This window comes from Hoplias malabaricus, chromosome 7 (assembly GCF_029633855.1).
Source record: "Hoplias malabaricus isolate fHopMal1 chromosome 7, fHopMal1.hap1, whole genome shotgun sequence".
Taxonomy (NCBI): domain Eukaryota; kingdom Metazoa; phylum Chordata; class Actinopteri; order Characiformes; family Erythrinidae; genus Hoplias; species Hoplias malabaricus.
The window spans coordinates 10,670,562-10,690,359 of record NC_089806.1 but is presented as its reverse complement, the minus strand read 5'-3'; the positions used below and the strand labels follow the sequence as shown (position 1 = coordinate 10,690,359).

The 19,798-nt window shown below is 38.7% G+C and overlaps 3 protein-coding genes across 8 annotated transcripts in view; 2 read left to right on the top strand and 1 right to left on the bottom strand.

Moving 5' to 3' along the window:
• Positions 1–12,504, top strand: part of LOC136701551 (dynein axonemal heavy chain 8-like) — a 58,515-nt gene extending 46,011 nt beyond the window's left edge. For 4 of the 6 annotated variants that reach the window (XM_066676140.1, XM_066676144.1, XM_066676145.1 and 1 more), the window contains 25 exons: positions 111–278; positions 2,068–2,283; positions 2,982–3,119; positions 3,443–3,570; positions 3,676–3,847; positions 4,006–4,161; positions 4,371–4,526; positions 4,668–4,850; positions 4,943–5,048; positions 5,235–5,487; positions 5,584–5,774; positions 5,865–5,986; positions 6,109–6,227; positions 6,357–6,559; positions 6,949–7,022; positions 7,110–7,262; positions 7,374–7,529; positions 7,608–7,724; positions 7,803–7,904; positions 7,995–8,155; positions 8,382–8,538; positions 9,106–9,258; positions 9,621–9,810; positions 9,998–10,119; positions 11,007–11,306. In XM_066676140.1, the coding sequence (XP_066532237.1) occupies positions 111–278; positions 2,068–2,283; positions 2,982–3,119; positions 3,443–3,570; positions 3,676–3,847; positions 4,006–4,161; positions 4,371–4,526; positions 4,668–4,850; positions 4,943–5,048; positions 5,235–5,487; positions 5,584–5,774; positions 5,865–5,986; positions 6,109–6,227; positions 6,357–6,559; positions 6,949–7,022; positions 7,110–7,262; positions 7,374–7,529; positions 7,608–7,724; positions 7,803–7,904; positions 7,995–8,155; positions 8,382–8,538; positions 9,106–9,258; positions 9,621–9,810; positions 9,998–10,119; positions 11,007–11,294 (3,984 nt within the window). In that variant the 3' untranslated portion in view covers positions 11,295–11,306. Of the gene's footprint in view, positions 1–110; positions 279–2,067; positions 2,284–2,981; positions 3,120–3,442; positions 3,571–3,675; positions 3,848–4,005; positions 4,162–4,370; positions 4,527–4,667; positions 4,851–4,942; positions 5,049–5,234; positions 5,488–5,583; positions 5,775–5,864; positions 5,987–6,108; positions 6,228–6,356; positions 6,560–6,948; positions 7,023–7,109; positions 7,263–7,373; positions 7,530–7,607; positions 7,725–7,802; positions 7,905–7,994; positions 8,156–8,381; positions 8,539–9,105; positions 9,259–9,620; positions 9,811–9,997; positions 10,120–11,006; positions 11,307–12,221; positions 12,355–12,388 lie in introns of those variants that run through there. The other 2 variants (XM_066676141.1, XM_066676143.1) reach the window with 2 other exon arrangements.
• Positions 11,760–14,746, bottom strand: saysd1 (SAYSVFN motif domain containing 1). Its single transcript, XM_066676149.1, has 2 exons — positions 14,463–14,746; positions 11,760–12,670 (listed from the first exon to the last, which is right to left on the bottom strand). The coding sequence occupies exons 1-2, from the start codon at positions 14,634–14,636 to the stop codon at positions 12,338–12,340; spliced, it is 507 nt and encodes a 168-aa protein (XP_066532246.1). The 5' UTR covers positions 14,637–14,746; the 3' UTR covers positions 11,760–12,337.
• A 468-nt stretch (positions 14,747–15,214) lies between these two features.
• Positions 15,215–19,795, top strand: grcc10 (gene rich cluster, C10 gene). The gene is made up of 4 exons (XM_066677398.1): positions 15,215–15,335; positions 16,164–16,244; positions 16,843–17,019; positions 18,505–19,795. Exons 2-4 carry the CDS (start codon positions 16,193–16,195, stop codon positions 18,642–18,644), a joined length of 369 nt encoding a protein of 122 aa, XP_066533495.1. The 5' UTR covers positions 15,215–15,335; positions 16,164–16,192; the 3' UTR covers positions 18,645–19,795.
• The last annotated feature ends 3 nt before the right edge of the window (positions 19,796–19,798 follow it).

Below are 19,798 nucleotides of genomic sequence, written 5' to 3'. Positions count from 1 at the left end.
AGAAATTGAATAGATTGGTTTTCTGAATAGTAAACTTTGTTGCTATTGGCATGCTGACCACATGGAAATAAAAAGCCTGTTAATAATTTTTGAATAAATTGTTTTATCAGACCATCAAGCCAGCTGATATTGCAACAGTGAGAAAGCTGGCCAAGCCACCACACTTAATCATGAGAATCATGGATTGCTGTCTATTGCTCTTCCGTAAGAGATTGGACCCTATTACCATGGATCCAGAGAAGCGTTGCCATAAGCCCTCCTGGGCTGAAGCGCTAAAGGTGAATTATTTTTACTGGAAAAGATCAGAATACAAAGATTATTCTAACCCTTTAAAGCCAAACGTATCAAATATGATACATTATCTTTGGAGGTGGCTCTTTCATCATTTAATGAAAAGAAATACCAAAACAAATTTACCAAACCATTACAAAATTGTTGCTATCTTCATGAAAACACAGGAGAAATTTCAAGACTATTTTTTGTTACACTGAAACAATTCCAAGTATGATATGAATGATATTACTTGTAGTAAAACTAAGCATTTTTGTTCCATTTCATTGTTGTAGTGTATTCTACCTGTCAAATTCTCATTAATTATAATAAATATTAAGACAATTCAAACTGTTCTTTACAGCAGCAAAACGCATACTTTTTATTAACAAAAATTTATTTTTAATTTTCCAAAAGCCTTTGTGTACAAACTTTGTTGGCTTAGTTTTGTTGATATATATTTTCTGAGACAGATTTAGAGGAAGAAGATGATGGTACGGCTGAGTATGGGAGGTCTGTTGAATGACCTCATACATCAAGCCAAGGTTCAGACAGTAACAGAAACAACTGTAGCTCCTCTAAATATGGAAACATGGTTGTGCAGAACATCAAAAAAGAGCCTTTGTGGTTTTGGTGTTTTTATTACCACCAGTATATGAAATGTAAAATGGTCAGAGAGAAGAACAGAGTACCCATAGGTCAAAGGCCTTCGGAGCATTGGTTCTCATCAGCTCAATTTTAGATTTTTCTGAAAAGTTCTGAAGATCAGAGACAATCATTTGTTAAACATTGTTTAATTGAAATCAATCAAAATGAAGGAAAAGTTCTGAAGAAGTTTTAACTGTTGCAGTGAACAAAATGAAAGACCAATTAAAGTAAAAAAAAATGTGTGTGTATATATATATATATATATATATATATATATATATATATGAAATGATAAATATGATTCTTTCAGAAATGATAAAATCCCAAAAAAATTTAATTAACAACATTTAGATATTTTGGTAAAGGGCCAGTCCCCTCCAGGGTGTATTCCCGCCTTGCGCCCGATGATTCCAGGTAGGCTCTGGACCCCCCGCGACCCTAAATTGGATAAGCGGTTACAGATAATGGATGGATGGATGGTAAAGGGCCACATAATGTGTGAGTTTTAAAAAAATCAGTTTTATTGTATTATTATTTCATGTGTCAGGCTTTAAAGGGTTAATCTTGCAGAGTGGGAACAAAACTCTGTGTTTAAATTTATTTGTCAAAAGTGTTAAAACTACAGTATATCAAAACACCCCTGGAGTACTCTCAGAGTCCCAGGGCTAATATCTTTAACGGCAGATTTATGTACAGAATTAATTCATTCTGCCTGGATGTTCTGTATGGAACTAATGCATGCACTTTTTGGGCCATGTGCCTGGAAAAGGCAGCATACCCATTTATGTTTCAGAGAGAACTGTGTCAAACAATAAATATACAAAAAATATACACAAAATATTAATAAATATTCTACTCATATTATTAATGTAACAAATTGTAGCTTCCAGCTTGTGCCAGTGTTTGTCTGTTTAACTGTTTAACTGTGCCTTTAAACTCTGTGCCTTGCAAATGCTGGTAGTTGTTGGTACATTGAGGCCTTAGTAAACCATACATTAAATGAGGTGCATTTTGTGTGACATTCATTTAATAATTTTGCGCTACATCTGCACTCATATGAACATCTGGTACTTAGTCATCATAGGCACTTAACACTTGAATTTTTCTTTTTATTCTGTATTGAAAATTTTGGTGTCTCTTACCTTCAAGCTCATGAGTGCCAGTGGATTCATGACTTCACTTCAGCAGTTTCCAAAGGACACTATAAATGAAGAGATGGTTGAACTGTTGCAGCCATACTTTCAGATGGAAGACTACAAACTGGAAAATGCCAAGAAAGTGTGTGGAAACGTGGCTGGTCTACTGTCCTGGACACAGGCTATGGCCATCTTCTTTGGAATTAATAAGGAAGTCCTGCCTCTAAAGGTATGATCTCATGAAACACATATGGCGAATGGTATTGTAAATAATGGCACAAAGTTGAAGATGTGAAATTTACTTAGTAATTTTGACTACAATCAGTTAAACACAGAAGAACCCAGCAGACACTTTTATCAGGGGGCCATCATTTTCTCAGAAAGGAGTAAAAAGATGGAATTAATTCATTTGAGTGCATAGAAAGCATATGTAAATATTTATATAGGCTGGTGAATCTAGCAGGTCTGACTGTAACAGGCTGACTGGAAGGAGAGAACCAGAAGGAACACAGACATGGGATCATCCTGAAACACCAGCATCCGTCCAGTTCCAGTTTACCATGATTCCCCATGTCCCTGAGTTCCTGAAACAACAACCTAAATCTCGAGGAAGAGATTAGTTGCCAAAAGCTGAACTGAATAAGTGTTTTTGAGCCTAGACTTAACAATAGCGACTGTATCTGCTCCTGAACTTTAACTGGATGATTGTTTCAGAGCTGAGGGGCTTTGTAGGAAAATGCTTTTCCCCCCGCTAAAGGGTTCTGAATTCTGGAAGCTAGCGAAAGGCCATCATCCTGCCTAAATATCACTGACAGTGCAGTAAACAAAGAATTCCCATGTTTTCACACATTCAGAGGATAAAATGTTTAAAATGGTTAATACATTTAAAATATAAAGTAAAATGTAACTATTGTTTCTTCTGTCAAGGCTAATCTAATTGTTCAGGAGGGTAGGCTGGCTGTAGCTAATGCAGAACTAGCTAAGGCCCAGGCTCAGCTGGATGAAAAGCAGGCAGAGTTGGACAAAGTACAGGCTAAATTTGATGCAGCCATGAAGGAGAAACAGGTCTATTTAAATCTTGTACCTAAAAGACCAGTTCTGTGATTTAATATCTAATTTTGTACTAGATTCTGCAATGTTCTTCAAGAAAAATAAATTCTTATAGAGTATTGATAAGTACTGAATTCTAAATTAGAGTTTCACATTTTGTTTTGAATAATTCACCAGTTTATTTTAAGACTTTTATTCCAAAGTAATTTACTTGTGTTGTTTACATTTCCCATATCTTGTCTTTTCACATCACAGCTTAAGTAGATGTAAAATGTGCTTTTGACATATGAAACTTTTTTTAACCAAAACAGAGGTAGATGATTTATTTTGTTTTTTAGGCTTTGTTGGATGATGCACAAATGTGCAAGAATAAAATGCAGGCAGCCTCAGCTCTGATTGATGGGCTGAGTGGAGAAAAAATACGCTGGACTGAGCAGAGCAAAGAGTTGAAATCACAAATAAACAGGTAGGTGACCTTGAATAACCACATTAAATGCTGAAAGGATGCATTTAGCTCTCATGTTTTATAACTGACAGATGTTCAAATGTTTTTGTTTTATCTTTTCAAAAGGCTTGTTGGAGATGTTTTGCTACTCACAGGCTTCTTGTCTTACTGCGGCCCTTTTAACCAGACTTTCCGCAGTATGTTACTGAAAGACATTTGGGAAGCAGAGCTTTGCAGGAGGAAAATTCCCTTCTCTGAAAACCTGAACCTAATCTCAATGCTGGTGGACCTGCCTACAGTATGCACATTTTTAAAAAGATCCACTTTTTAATTTTGAAATTCTAGGGGTTTTTTGGAACTCTAAATTCTGGAACACTTGTACTGAATTGTATCTGTTAGTCACTTTATATTTCAGAATCTTTGCATCCAATGTTAAAATTTCCATCTGTCTGTCAGATAAGTGAATGGAATCTTCAGGGTCTTCCAGGAGATGATCTCTCAGTGCAAAATGGCATTATTGTCACAAAGTCTACTCGATTCCCTCTGCTCATTGATCCACAGACTCAGGGGAAGATTTGGATTAAAAACAAAGAAAAAGCTAATGAACTTCAGGTTAGATGTGCTATACAGATAGGTGCACTTACACAAAAAAATAGGAAAAAAAAGTTTTATGTAGATTATAAAAAATAGTCATTTTAATTTCCATGTGGACAGTCAGACAGTCAATATGAAATTTCTTAGAATTTTTTAGATGTGTATTACCTACAGTTATGATATGATGTGTGTATATCACTATTAAATTTTTTGTTTCAATTTTCAAGGTTACATCTCTCAATCATAAATTCTTCAGAACACACCTGGAAGACAGTTTGTCCCTGGGTCGTCCCCTGCTTATTGAAGATGTACAGGAGGAGCTCGACCCAGCCCTGGACAATGTGCTAGAAAAAAACTTTATCAAGTCAGGGTCTACATACAAGGTGAAAATATAGCCAGAAATGTGTTTTATCACATTACCCATATAGTGTGAAATTCAGAATTGCCAGGAGATGCTTTAGATGCTGTGCTGTGCATTTCCATTACATGGAAATTAATAGATGAAGGTATAATACATATGGCAGGTGAAAGTTGGCGATAAAGAGACAGACATCCTGGATGGGTTTCAGCTGTATATCACTACAAAGCTGCCAAACCCAGCCTACACACCAGAAGTCAGTGCCAAGATATCAATCATTGACTTCACAGTGACGATGAAGGGTCTGGAGAACCAGCTGCTAGGAAGAGTCATTCTCACTGAGAAATACGTTAGTTATTTACTTAAAATGGTTACTTGTGTTATCCTAATACAATTAAGCAGTTATATGACCCCACAGTATGTTCAATGTTGTCATAAAAGGAACTGGAAGCTGAGAGACTGAAGTTAATGGAAGATGTCACAGCAAACAAGAGGAAGATGAAAGAACTGGAGGATAATCTGCTTTACAAACTCAGCACAACGAAAGGTACTTTAAATCAACCAGATGACGTGGTATCTATAAAGTAGTATCTAAGGCGATTGATTAGTTATTCCTTTAACATATATCAATATCTATATAACATAGTGCTCAATTATCTCTATAAATCTGCTTGCTCAATATTTCTACAGATGAACTAGCATAATTTTGCATTATTCTTATGTATGTATTTAGGATCTCTGGTAGATGATGAGTCTATGATTGGGATCTTGAGCGTCACAAAGCAAACAGCTGTAGAGGTGAGTGAAAATCTGCGTGTGGCAGCTGAAACGGAGGCAAAGATCATCGTTGCTCAGGAACAGTATAGACCAGCTGCTTCCCGTGGCAGCATCCTTTACTTCCTCATCACAGAAATGAGCATGGTCAACATCATGTACCAGACTTCCCTGGCTCAATTCCTCAAAATCTTTGATCTGTCCATAGAAAGGTACTACTGAGACAATATATATTTAAATTTATTTTGTTTACCATTCTCAATTTTTTTTTCTCATTCTCAAACTTCTTCTTGTTTCTGTGTGATAAGGTCAGAAAAATCACCTTTGACTCAGAAGCGCATTGAGAAATTCATTGACTACTTGACTTATGAGGTGTTCAGATACACAGTTAGAGGGCTGTATGAAAATCACAAGTTCATCTTTACTTTACTCTTGGCTCTCAAGATTGACCTCCAGAAGGGCAGAATCAAGCATAACGAGTTTCAGGTTCTCATCAAAGGTGCAGTCAGAATTTTAGTTAAGGGCAACGATGCAAAAAATGTTCTGTGAATAATCTCATTGCCATTGTTTATTTATTCGCTGTTTCAAGGTGGTGCTGCCCTGGATCTGAAAGCTTGCCCTTCTAAACCTTTTCGCTGGATTCTGGATATGACGTGGCTCAACCTTGTTGAACTGAGTAAACTGCCGAACTTCTCTGAGATCCTGAACCAGGTCAATAACTTTGCATTTGTTTTGAAGTTCTAATGAACGTCTCACATTGAACCACCACTATACGGTTTCTGTTAGATTCATAAGATACATTTAATTCTCAATTATTTTTTGTGCCTCACAAGGTGTCCGGCAATGACAAGGGCTGGAAATTATGGTTTGATATGGATGCACCGGAGAACGGGGTGATACCAGATGGCTATAATAACTCACTGGATGTCTTTCACAAATTGCTGCTTATAAGGTACTTGAACTATGACAACTTTCAGTCTAAACAGTTTTGTGTGGTGTTCTGTAGTAGCATGTATGTGCATAACATTGTCTGCGTAAAGTAGTTTGTGTTTTTAAGTCCAATGACACTGCCACACCACAGATCCTGGTGTCCAGATCGCACACTCTCTCAGGCCAGGAAATATGTAGGCGATTCAATGGGCATGAGGTTTGCTGAGCCAGTTATTCTGAACTTGGAGGCAACTTGGGAGGAAAGCGATCCACGGACACCTCTGATCTGCTTCCTGTCCATGGGTTCTGATCCAACTATCCAAATAGAGGCATTAGCAAAGAAGCTCAGACTAGGTGATCGAAACAAGAAATCTTGGTATTATACACATCACTGTCACGATTGGTATAACATTTTCAATTCTTAGGAATTATATTGATGTAAAATCCTAAAATATTTATGTAGTAATAAAATTGGGTGATATATTAAACCTGCAGTTGGGGTAACAAAAACAGCATAGAAACATAAACCCCCAGCTGTTTGTTTGTGGTAGTAATATTTAAATGAGCATATAATTCTGTCCAGCATTCCCAGCATCCTAATGGAGCTATCAAGTGTTAAAAAAGCCTTTTAAAGACATGTTATGGGGAAATTCAGTAATTACTTACATTTATAATTATGTTATTATCTTCCTTCTAATATGACACCCCATTTCTTTACATCTCTACCTTCATTTTTTCATTAGAATGCAGAGCCATATCCATGGGACAGGGCCAAGACGTACATGCAAGGAAATTGTTGCAGATGTCAATTGCACAGGTAAGAACATGTGCTTATGAACCAAATTAAGATGTACATAGCATTTAACAACATCTGAAATATGATTTTATCACTGCTACTATACAGGGTGGCTGGGTCCTGCTACAGAACTGCCATCTTGGACTTGGATTCATGGATGAACTACTGGAAACAGTGAACACAGTGGAGACAATGCATGATAGCTTCCGAGTTTGGATCACCACTGAGCCCCACTCTCATTTTTCCATCACCCTGTTACAGGTTCTGCGCACTTCTGTCTCTTACCATGTGTCTTGGTATTTTATTTGTTTAACGATTAAAATATGCATGTTTTTTTTGTATGTCTGTATGTGTGTGTGTTTGTTTTTACAGTCTTCCATTAAGTTTACTAACGATCCTCCCCAAGGGGTAAGGGCTGGACTAAAGCGTACCTTTGTTGGGATTTCTCAAGATCAGTTGGACATTAGCAATTTGCCCATGTGGAAGCCCTTGCTTTACACTGTTGCCTTTCTGCACACTGTTGTGCAGGTAATGGTGTCTTGGCTTAGACATTTTGGATCTTTTTCAAAACGATGCACATAGACATTTTAATGTGTTATTTTACAGGAACGTCGCAAATTTGGACCCTTGGGTTGGAATATTCCGTATGAATTTAATTCAGCAGATTTCACAGCAAGCGTGCAGTTCATTCAGAACCACTTGGATGAATGCAGCCCTAAAAAGGTCTGAAGTAGGTTTTAACAAGCCATTCATGTTAGTGTCTGCTATTTTCATGATGACTTGTTTATCCTTGTTCTTTAGGGAGTGTCATGGGTGACAGTACGTTACATGCTGGGAGAGGTTCAGTATGGAGGGAGAGTCACAGATGACTATGATAAGCGACTTCTTAACTGTTTTACACGAGTATGGTTGCCCTTTGTTTGCTGCCTTTGAAAAATGTTTAAGAATTCTTTTAAAAAATGATCTGTATTAAACTTTGCCTCTGTTCAACAGGTGTGGTTTAATGACATGATGTTTGATCCTTCATTCTGCTTCTACACTGGGTACAATATTCCTGAGTGCAAATCAGTTGAGCAGTACTTAGAGTACATTCAGACCCTGCCAACCATAGACACTCCTCAAGTGTTTGGGTTGCATCCTAATGCTGACATAACGTAAGTTTCTGTCAAAGCACATCTGCATATCTCTATATTCATTCACTTATGTTATAAGGAAGCAAAACTGACACCACAGAGTAGGTCAAAAAACACTGCACTATAAATTATCAATTATGAGCAATAATTTTATGCTCTCTGATATATGTATATATATATATATTTTTTTTTTATTATTAATTATTTTTTTATTTATTATTAATTTTTTTTTTTTTCACGTTGACAGGTATCAGTCTAACACGTCTGCTGAAGTTCTGGATACCATTACCAATATTCAGCCTAAGGAAAGTGGTGGAGGTGCTGGAGAAACTCGAGAATCCATAGTGTATCGTCTCGCTCAGGATATGCTGGACAAGTTACCTCCCAATTATGTACCCCACGAGGTATGTAACACTACCATATACACAGAATATGTCTCTTTTTAAATTCTAATAATTTGAGACAGTTAAAACCTTCATTTATATATTTGATTCAAACCTCACATTTTCAGAAATAAAATTTAGAAATTTTGAACCTGAAATTTCTTACCTAATCCGGTTCTGATTTGCTAGCATGTAATAGTAGCTCTAGACAAGAAACTTGTGGTGCAACACATTTACATGACTAACTTTTGCCAAATACAGGGGGTCCTCGACTTACGACGTTGATCCGTTCCTATGTCGCGTCGTAAACCGATTTTCGGTGTAAGTCGGAACATGCGTACATACTGTACGCAAATAACATACTGTAAGCACTTATCCTATCCTAACACCTATCCTCCTCGGTCCCGAGCCGCGTAACCGTGTTTTCTTCCGCCACGCACACCAAACACGAAGTTCGCGTTACGACGTTTACGACGCAGTCGTAAGTGCCAGATTGAAAGTAGAGCCACATATCAAATTTATCAAAGGAAGGTAAATCTACATACAAAATTCAAAGTTATAATTGTGTGACGTTTTGTACTTTAACAGGTGAAAGCTAGACTCTTTAAAATGAGTGCTTTGAACTCCATGAACATATTCCTGCGTCAAGAGGTTGACCGCATGCAGAGAGTTATTGACATAGTGCGCAGGAGCTTGTATGACCTTAAATTGGCCATCGAAGGCACAATTATTATGAGTGAGGTAAGAAATTTTAAGGTCATTGTTTTTTCTCTTATTTTATTTTGTTCTTTTCAATTGCAGTAAATTCCTGCCTTTTAACCGTACGACATGTTCAAACTTAATGTTATACAACATTCCCATCAGAGAAGGTTGTTACATGAAATAGTTACAAATGCACTGCTTCCAAACCAAGAACAGATATTTAGTTGCTACATATATATGTATATATATATATATTTAGTTGCATACATATATATATATATATATATATATATATATATATATGTATGTATATGTATGTGTGTGTATATATATATATATATATATATATATTATTTAAATACATTTTGCAGTCATTTAAAATGTGTTTTTGTTTCTTTTAGAACCTCAGGGATGTTCTCGACAACATGTTTAATGCTCGTGTACCCAAACTTTGGAAAAAGTTGTCTTGGGAGTCTTCTACCTTAGGATTTTGGTTCACTGAGATGTTGGAAAGGAATATTCAATTTCACAGCTGGGTCTTTGAGGGCAGACCCAAAGCATTCTGGATGACTGGCTTTTTCAATCCCCAAGGTAAGCTGTTTTTTTTTTTACTTAAAAAAGACGTTTTCATGTTGCTATAAGAAATTGGACTTTTCTTGAATTTTGAAATAGGCTTCATAATAATATATCTCAAAAACTGATGAAATACCAAGAGCTAGTAAAAATAAAACAAATATATAAATATAACTTTGTATCTCCTGGGCACTGTATGTTGCAGGTTTCCTGACAGCTATGAGGCAAGAGGTGACAAGGGCACACAAAGGTTGGGCACTGGATACAGTCACTCTACACAATGAGGTGCTGAAGCAAACTAAAGAAGAGATCAGTGACCAACCAGCTGTAAGTTCACACACAGATAGACATTCCAGTATTGTATTGGACAACAATACATTAATTTTATATTTTTAAAAATGCTCTTTTTTTTAGTTATTATTGCTTCGGTATTGTGCAGGATGGTGGCGCAACAATTAGTGTCACTGTCACACAGCTCCAGGGTCCTGGGGTTGTGCGTTTGAACCCCACTCCAGGTGACTGTCTGTGAGGAGTTTGGTGTGTTCTCCATGTGTCCGCATGGGTTTCTTCCCATGGTAAAAAAACACACATTGGTAGGTGGATTGGCTACTCCAAAGTGTCCCTAGGTGTGAATGTGTGAGTGTGTGTCACCCTGTGAAGGACTGCCGCCCCCTCCAGGGCATGTTCCTGCCTTGTGCCTAGTGATTCTGGAGAGGCTCTGGACCCACCACGATCATGAATTGGATAAGCAGCGGTTACAGACAATTCCTCAACTCAATATTGATTTTAAAGCTGATCATTTTAACCAATATTTTGTAGCCTGTACACACACTGTTGCATGTGTAGTCATAAATAATATGATCTTTTTTTCATTCTTTTCCATTTACAAGTACACACAGAAAAGGCCAGGCATTGGTTTTGGTCTAGTCAGAAATGCCACTGATAATACATAGACATTTACTACTATTCCAAGAGAATTCCAAACAATGAATTAAGCTCACATTTGTGCACGGCCAGTTTGTCTGCAGGTGTCCTGTTTGATTAACAAATCAGAGCAACCTGATTTGCATAGGCTGATATCATGTTAACAGTAATGCATGTGTCATATATAGCAATGTCATAACTGTGCAGGAACTAAATCACTGACCCAATGTTACTGCTTCCTCTTTAGACCATAATATTAAGTGTGATTTTATATCTTCCACCCTATGTAGGAGGGAGTGTATGTTTATGGCCTTTATCTGGATGGGGCTGGCTGGGATCGCCGGAATTGTCGTCTCACTGAGTCCACACCCAAAGTGCTGTTCACCCCTCTTCCAGTGGTGCACATGTTTGCAATCAACTCCATTGCCCCTAAGGATCCTACGTTTTACATATGCCCCATCTACAAGAAACCGAGACGTACTGATCTCACCTACATCACAGGGATCGTCTTGCGTACAGTACAGCCACCTGACCACTGGATCTTACGTGGTGTTGCACTGCTCTGTGATATTCAGTGAACGGCAGTGTGTAAGCCTATAATTTGTTTGGTTCCTTTTTTAATGTGTTCATTACATTTCACAAAATAAACAGAGGAAAACTGTTAATCAAAAATGTATAAATGATCAATAATTAAAGCTCCTGTGCGTCATTAGCCAGAAGTCACAGGCCAGCGTTCAGCACTGACATGTGCATGTGTCCAACTCAAAGTTTAGTCAAGCATTAGAAAAAATACCCCAATCCGATTTATACTCTAATTAGACAAAGAAAATTGGCACGTGGTAGTGATTATAGTCAATGTTGATTAGTTAAACCTTTTATTGTGGGAATCTAATTATATAACACGTTATGCATGAGTTAAAAGAGTAATCAACCCCTTTTTTCTATCTTCACACCATTCAACTGCTGAGATATAAACAAAATCATTCATGATTTCGTGAGATTTTTGAAAACAGAGACTTACAAAATCAAATTTCCTCACACTGTTGATGACAGGAACAAGGCATCTTTGTTTACAACAAATATTCAATTTCCTTTCCTCAACCAACACGTTGTCCGTTTTACATTACCAGATTAAATGTGATGTAGCAAAATAATTAACATGATGTTTTCTTTCTTTACTGTTTATTCATAAGGTGCCTGAACGCCCATGCGTTTTTAAAATAGTTTCAGGACAAACCCTTTAGAGAATATCCTTTAAAACAACGTATCCGTCATGAGTAAATATTAGAGGTATTAAGCTTCTCACACACCTGGTTCCTAAGATGACTATTCTGAATGTTTTAATAGACAAACCATGTGTAATCACTTTCTCTATGTTTAAAATAGTGTGGAATTTTTTAAAAATACATTTATTGTTTAGATAAACGTGTAAAATCTAAACTGCACCCCCACATGCTCTTAAGGCAATATAAAAATCACTTAATATTACTCTTTTATTTCATCAGTTTCCACCTTTCCAGAGGGAGACATGCACAGAAAATGAGCAGAAATGTAAAGCTGGCTGATGCCGACAATATCCACTATTTCTGCAGCAGTGTTTTAACCAGGTTGCTGTAGTTCGTCATGTCCTCACTCTGTTGACCATGGGTCTGTACCCCATCTCTCCCTCCAGTTGTTCAGCTGTTAAAGTTCCCAGAATGGGCTGGCAGTCAGGATTAAACACAGAGTAAGCGCTGAGCTCTCCGGGTTTCCTCGCAGTGGGACTCCGCAGACCCTCGTAAAGCCAGTAAAACAAAGACAAGAGGAAGAACGGCAACCCAAAATCTAGCTCAGAGAAAAGACCAAGGAACACCAGCCACAGCAGCACCTTCAGCAGTGTCAGATTAGTGAACGCCAAACGCTGAACGCCAAGCCACTGGCCCAGAGCACTGTCCAACAGCCAGTCAGAGCTCTTCTGGAAGAGAGAAAAGTACAGAGATACATGAAACTATTAAGAGATACTGAAGGTTTAAAAATCAAATAAATCCCTTCTATTACTTTATAAGCGTTTATAAAGAACCACTATCACCTGGATGTTTTTCTTTTTTGATTGTGTCAATTCTGAAATTGTCTAAATACAGTGTGAAATTTGTAGACATCCCTTATAATGAGATAAAATGTCCCAGACATTGAACTGTGCTCACATTTCCACAGAACAGGCAAAATGAGATGCTCTGGAGCAGCTTTATATAAGCCACCATGGCAAGTCATTCATGGTCCATGCCAAGGGTCATCCACAACTAACCATCCAACTAAACATCCGTAACTCATCTCACTGATGTTCTTATGGCTGAATACCATACCGTCAAATTCTCATAGACATGTTTTAATATTGTATAAAGCTTTCCCAGAACAGCAGAAGCTGTAACTGAAGTTAAATGGGAGACAAACTCCTTTTCAGTGCCCATCATTTCACAAAAAATGTTAGAGCAGGTGTTTACAAACTTGTAAAAATGATATATTATGGCGGCATTGTGGTGAAACAGGTAGTGTTGCTGTCACACAGCTCCAGGAACCTGGAGGTTGTGGGTTCGAGGTTGGGGTCTGTAAGGAGTTTGGTTTGTTCTCCCTGTGTCTGTATGAGTTTCCTCCCACAGTCCAAAAACATGTGTTAGTAGTTGGCTACTCAAAAGTGTCCATAGGTGTGAGTGTAGTGTTGCAGTCACACGGCTCCAGGGGCCTGGAGGTTGTGTGTTCGATTCCCGCTCCGGGTGACTGTCTGTGAGGAGTTTGGTGTGTTCTCCTTGTGTCTGCGTGTGTTTCCTCTGGGTGACTGTCTGTGAGGAGTGTGGTGTGTTCTCCCTGAGTCTGCGTGGGTTTCCTCCAGGTGGCTGTCTGTGAGGAGTGTGGTGTGTTCTCCCTGTGTTTGCGTGGGTTCCCTCCGGGTGACTGTCTGTGAGGGGTTTGGTGTGTTCTCCCTGTGTTTGCGTGGGTTCCCTCCAGGTGACTGTGTGTGAGGAGTGTGGTGTGTTCTCCCTGTGTCTGTGTGGGTTTCCTCCGGGTGACTGTCTGTGAGGGGTTTGGTGTGTTCTCATTGTGTCTACATGGGTTTCCTCCGGGTGACTGTCTGTGAGGGGTTTGGTGTGTTCTCTCTGTGTCTACATGGGTTTCCTCCGGGTGCTCCGGTTTCCTCCCACAGTTCAAAAACACACGTTGGTAGGTGGATTGGCGACTCAAAAGTGTCCGTAGGTGTGAGTGAATGTGTGTGTCTGTGTTGCCCTGTGAAGGACTGGCGCCCCCTCCAGGGTGTATTCCCGCCTTGCGCCCAATGATTCCAGGTAGGCTCTGGACCCACTGCGACCCTGAACTGGATAAGGGTTACAGATAATGAATGAATGAATTAATGACTTCAAATGCATTACTATTTTATCAACAATGTCTAAGACCCAGGCAGTTCAGTGTTGTTGAGGTGAGAAGGCTGTAGTATGTAAAATGCTTTAGTTTTGTCGTAGACATAAAGACAAATGGTTCTAATCACCAACACTGGAAAGAAATTTGTCCACAGGCTTCTCTGGAATGAACCAGTTTACAACAGAACTTTCTCCGACACTGTTTCTCCATCTCAACAAATTATAGGTAAATGTTTTAGATTTATTTATTTATCAGCAGGAGTCCTGTTCTTTAAAGTAAAATCAAACTTTTAAAGCATTAAATAAAAAACACTAATACTGCAGTGACCCCGTGGTTTTGTAAAGGGCCAGAACTACCTTTTCTTTCAGTATCTCTTCTCTCTGTAGTTTCTGGCTCTCTGTTGGGGAATCTGATGTGTCTGATTTCTCAGTCTGGATCTTCGGGCTCTCTGTGTTCTCCATCTCTTTATTTTTCTTCGCTTCAGTCTCAGCTCTCCTCCGGGCTCTGAACTCCGTCAGCTTCTGCTCCATATTCACATATTTAAAAGGTTTAAACTCGAAAGGAACTGATTAAAGCCCAGTAAACAACTTCCAGAACGGCAACAGTGCTGATGTGTCGTTCGCGAACGAGTCGATACTTTGAGTCGGATCTTTAATTGAACACAGAACCTATTAAAGAGTCATTTATGTAGTTGGATAACACTGACATTTACAAACACTGACAAACTATTTGCTGGTGGTGTTTTTTTTTAACAAGAAATTAAACCTTAATGGGTGGGGACGACTTTTAAAACATAAAACATTTTATGAAAACGCTTCCGTATAACATAAAACGGCATGATATCAGCTGAGTTTATTTAATTTTAATATAACCTCTTTCCATGCCGTATTATCATTTGAATTAGTAACTCATTCCCAAGTTTTATTAAATTGCTCCGATGTATTAAACAGATACGTCTTATTAACAACCATTTAAGTTGATCCCATGAATTATTAAGTCGTTCCCAATTACTACTTTGTGTCGGTTTCGATGGTGTCGAAAGAATCGACTCTTACTGGTGATCCGAGTCTATTATTCGACTCAATAAAAAGAGCCGGAACGGCCCTCTGGTGGCTATAGTTCCTGTATTTTCTTTTTTCTTGTTACACACGGTCAGACTCAGTGAGCACCTCTGTGTGTTTACTGTAGTGTCTTCGGTTCGGCTTTGTTACAGCCAGCAGCGCTTTACTGTAAGTACACAAACAAATACACAACATTAACTCATAATATTCGCTTTATGTGGAGTATTGACGGGCTGCGGATAATCCAGGAAGACCCAGAGCCGGTCGGCCCTGTATAGAGTCAACACTGACGGGCTGCATGTCAATTTGCTTACATGTGCCCTGTACACTCGCTAGTCGTGTCTAATATAGACACTTGCAGCTGAGTACCGTCTACTAATACAGGATGACCTTAACATTCAAGTGCTTCTGGAAAACTGAAAACTGTTACGATAAATTAGGTATTTATACACTTAAAACCAACAATATTAGTTAGTAATTAACATAAGTAAACTCCTAATTTTGTATTAAACATGTTTTACCCCTTATAAATAATATACCAGCACAACAGATTAAGGAAATTTTGTTAAAACTGAATGTAATTCATATATCAACACCCGTCGTTGTATACCACCTGAAAATAAGGGCAGCCACTTACAGTCCTGGGAATCCCCCAGTGGTTTTTGACATCCTGCGGAATCAGTATATATATATTTAGCTATTTTCTTCGGTCGCTATCGATTTAGAAGACCCTTGTTCTTAGCTAGGTGCCCTACATAGGACACATGAGGTTATTAGAGCGCGGGTGATGCGCGTTCTCGTTCCTACATTTGGAAACATCGAGTACAACCCTAACCATAGCGACATATTCCGTTATTATATACGTTTATTGGTTATATACGTAAAAGGTTACAACTTTAAGTTATTGTCCATTAACTGGGTACTTTAGTTCTTCAGTGGCGTGTTTGTGTATTTACTGTGGTTAATTATATTTAATCAGCGCTGGTTGGTTTTCAGCTTCAGATTTCAGAGGCTGTTTTTCTGAAATGGCATCAGCTCCGGCCCAGCAGCCCACACTCACCATAGAGCAGGCCAGAGGTGAGAGAACCAGCTTCATTAGTCATCTTTAATACACTTACACTGCATGGCCAAATCTTTGTAGACAGCTCTTTTAATAAGTAAATTCAGTTACTTTAAAGGGCCCTCAATTTGGACACTATTTATATCTATAATCCCCATAGAAAAGAACAGATCAAAACTATGGGGCACTCTGGGGCAACTGCACATGAGCTTAAAGTCACAAGCATCAGCTACAGGGGTATAAACCTTTCAGCGTTGGTCTGCAGAGCGGTGGAACTGTGTTCTCTGTAGTAATGGAAATCCATCCAGTAGCTTGGGATGAGTTGGAGGGATATCCATTAGTTTCTGACCTCAGTAATGTTCTTGCGGTTGAGTTCCATCCACCGAACTGTTGCATAACATCTAGTGTAAAGCCTTCCTAGAAGAGTAGAACATGATGAAATGTTGATTATACAGACACCTACCTTTCTTTTGTTTCTGGGATACATTTGTGTAAAATTAAACACCAAACCTTTGATGTCAGACCAATTCCCATGCATGTTTCATTTTAATGTGTTTGTTTAGCTCCTTGCAAATGTAGGTTTAACTGGAGTTTCTGGGTTTCTTTGTTCCTCAGTGGTCCTGAGTGAAGTCATCCAGGCTTTCTCTGTCCCTGAGAATGCTGCGAGGATGGAGGAGGCCAGAGAAAGCGCCTGTAATGACATGGGAAAAATGCTACAGCTCGTCCTTCCAGTCGCTACTCAGATTCAGCAGGAGGTGATCAAGGGGTATGGCTTCAACAATGAAGGAGAAGGTACGGGACACACTTTACTGGCAGCTGCACATACTGAAAAGTACCCAGACAGCTCTTTAATGAGTGATTTTAAAGGATAAGGACCACTTAAAGGAACCTCCATGAATATTTCACATTATTTTAGTTACTGACAGATATAAATATGAATTAAAATGAAAATAGCAGCTTAATTTGCTTTAAAACTGACAATTTTATTAAATTGACGGAAAAACCCGAGCTCGCTACGGAAATTCTTGAACGCGACCGTGACGTCACTGGTGGACAACAGCTGAACAACGCCGCGGTAAAACACCGTTATGACTGACTGTTATGACAGTATCTAGCTAAATAACCAACATTATTCATGACAATAGCCTAGCAATAAGCTAAACTCAAATGTAGAGGTACCGTTATTCTTGTAAATTCATCCGACACTATACACCTCCGTAATGCAGCTACGTAGCCGAGTATAATCTGAGCCACCGAGTTTAGCGAGTCAAGCTAACGTTAACTAACACCAACTAAAACAGGCGAAGTGAGTGTCCTTACCCTGTTTACCTCCATGTTACAGAGGCTCTTGAACACCTTTCGTTGGTGTCCTTACATGTCCATATTGTTGGAAAAGCGCCAGTGAAATGAGCTACAGATAACGGAGTGAGCGGATGGTCCTTTCCAAAGTGCCCGTTTAAAGTTGACAAATTTAGTCCATTTTCTGGATATTTTGGGATCTTTGGGCCATTTGTTCACAGATGTCTCACTGTACATTGAATGATTGCAGCCAAAAACAACACACCTTTTCATCATTTTGCATTAAATTAAGTGCAGCTTCTAGAGTGTTGTCCACCATCTACGTCACAGGCAAGACGCCTATTAGAGTTTCCGAACACCGCTGGGGGGGGGGGGGGGGCAACGGCCTTTTAAACCTTATTCCTTGAATTAGTAAGATATAACATGTTTTCTGACTCTCAATAAACACAAGTTAGGAACTCAAATCCCACTGTATTTATTTGTTTGACACTTTCATAGAGCTGGTGCTTAGCCTTTAAGATGTGTCTATCCGATACAGGTGTTTACAGTGTGTATAATCTGATTAATAGAATGGGGAAACTCTGGAGTGGCTGCACATGCACTTAAGATCAGAACAGTCAGCTCCAGGTGTGGGCTAGAGGAGTATAAACCACACAGCGTTGAGCTGTAGAGCAGAGCAGCTATTTTTGTTGTTGTTTTATTAATTAATTGATGACTCTAAACATATGGGATGATTTGGTGTAGTGTTTGTTTTACCGAAACTAATCACCCAACATCACACCCTGACCCCACTGTTTATGTGGATGAATGTAATCAAATAGTTCCAACAGTGTTTCAACGTCTAGCGAAGGCAGCGTGTTGATTCAGCTCTTGATTTAAGACGTTTTGTTTCAGGCGAAATGCATAGATAGTATTCATTTATAGGTCGTAGTATGAATTTATCGCCCTATCAACCTTAACATGTTATTTGTTTTCTAGGTGTTTTAAAATTTGCCCGACTGGTGAAAATGTATGAATCTCAGGACCCAGAGATCGCCGCGATGTCAGTCAAACTAAAGTCTCTTCTTCTGCCTCCTCTGTCGACTCCCCCGATTGGTGGAGGAATCCCAGCCTCCTAAAGAAACTGACTAATGCACAGATGTGTTCCCCAAACTGACCTGCTCTTTCTCATCTGGAGACAGAATTATTTCTTCAATCACGAAGCAGCTTCAAGAAGCACACCACATTCCTTTGTCATTCCAGCTTTTTAATGATTCTTTTTCATGCCATTTTCTGTCGTTTTTATTCTTATTCATTTGCACACAAGCTTTTTGCTGTCTGTATTCAGGGTTTAACACAAACACCACCAAACCCTGTGATTTTCTCATCGAAGCAATGGAAATTAGTCATTTGAAGATGGAACCTGGGCTTTCTGAAGACATCCAGAGGATCTGGTTTTTACAGAGTTTACACTACGGCTGAAAAATGACTCCAAAAGCATGTGTTCAGCTACAGACCTAAGCTTAAATACAAATGCTACAAGTTTCAATACATGACCACTAAGATCTGAATTACATTTGAAACCGATGTTTGTTTTCTCTCTCCCTCACTCACTCTCTCTTTCACACACAGATGAAAGAGAAAGCTACAAATTCTGACAAAATCTCAGCTGACAGTCTATTTACAATGAAGCAGCTGCACTTTGCAAAAAGTTGAAATGACCAGGAAGCGAGTTTCTAAAGCAAAGGTGCATGTGGACATGTGTAACTCATGATTATACATCCACTGTTCAAAATGTGGTGCATATTTCCTTAAAACCATAGCAGTGCATGCCTTGGCTTCAAAATATGACATTTCTATCCTCTGCCAGAGTTCTTACATCATCTTGTGCTCATGCAAAATATATTTTAGCAAAACACTAATGTTTATCAAGCTAATTTTGTAAGGTTATTGTTTTTTTATTGTATTGTTTAACATGTTACATGTGTCCGATCCCAGTGTGCAATAAACATTTTTATCAGGAGCAGCTTGTGAGGGGTGTTTAAAATGATAACATGCAAATAGTCTAGAGTTCACAGTAAGGTCCTTTTAGGTCATAAACTATATTACTGCCTACAGCATGTGCAGATATATCAGCTCCTACTGCCGTGAATAATGCCATACAAGGGAATACATTATAGGCGTATTTGATTAAAACATAGCATTTACGATAGTATTACAGCAGCCTTGTCCTCTTCTTGAAGGATTTTATTTCTGCTGCACGTCAGAAAGTTCTAGGTGTTTTAGAGCCTTA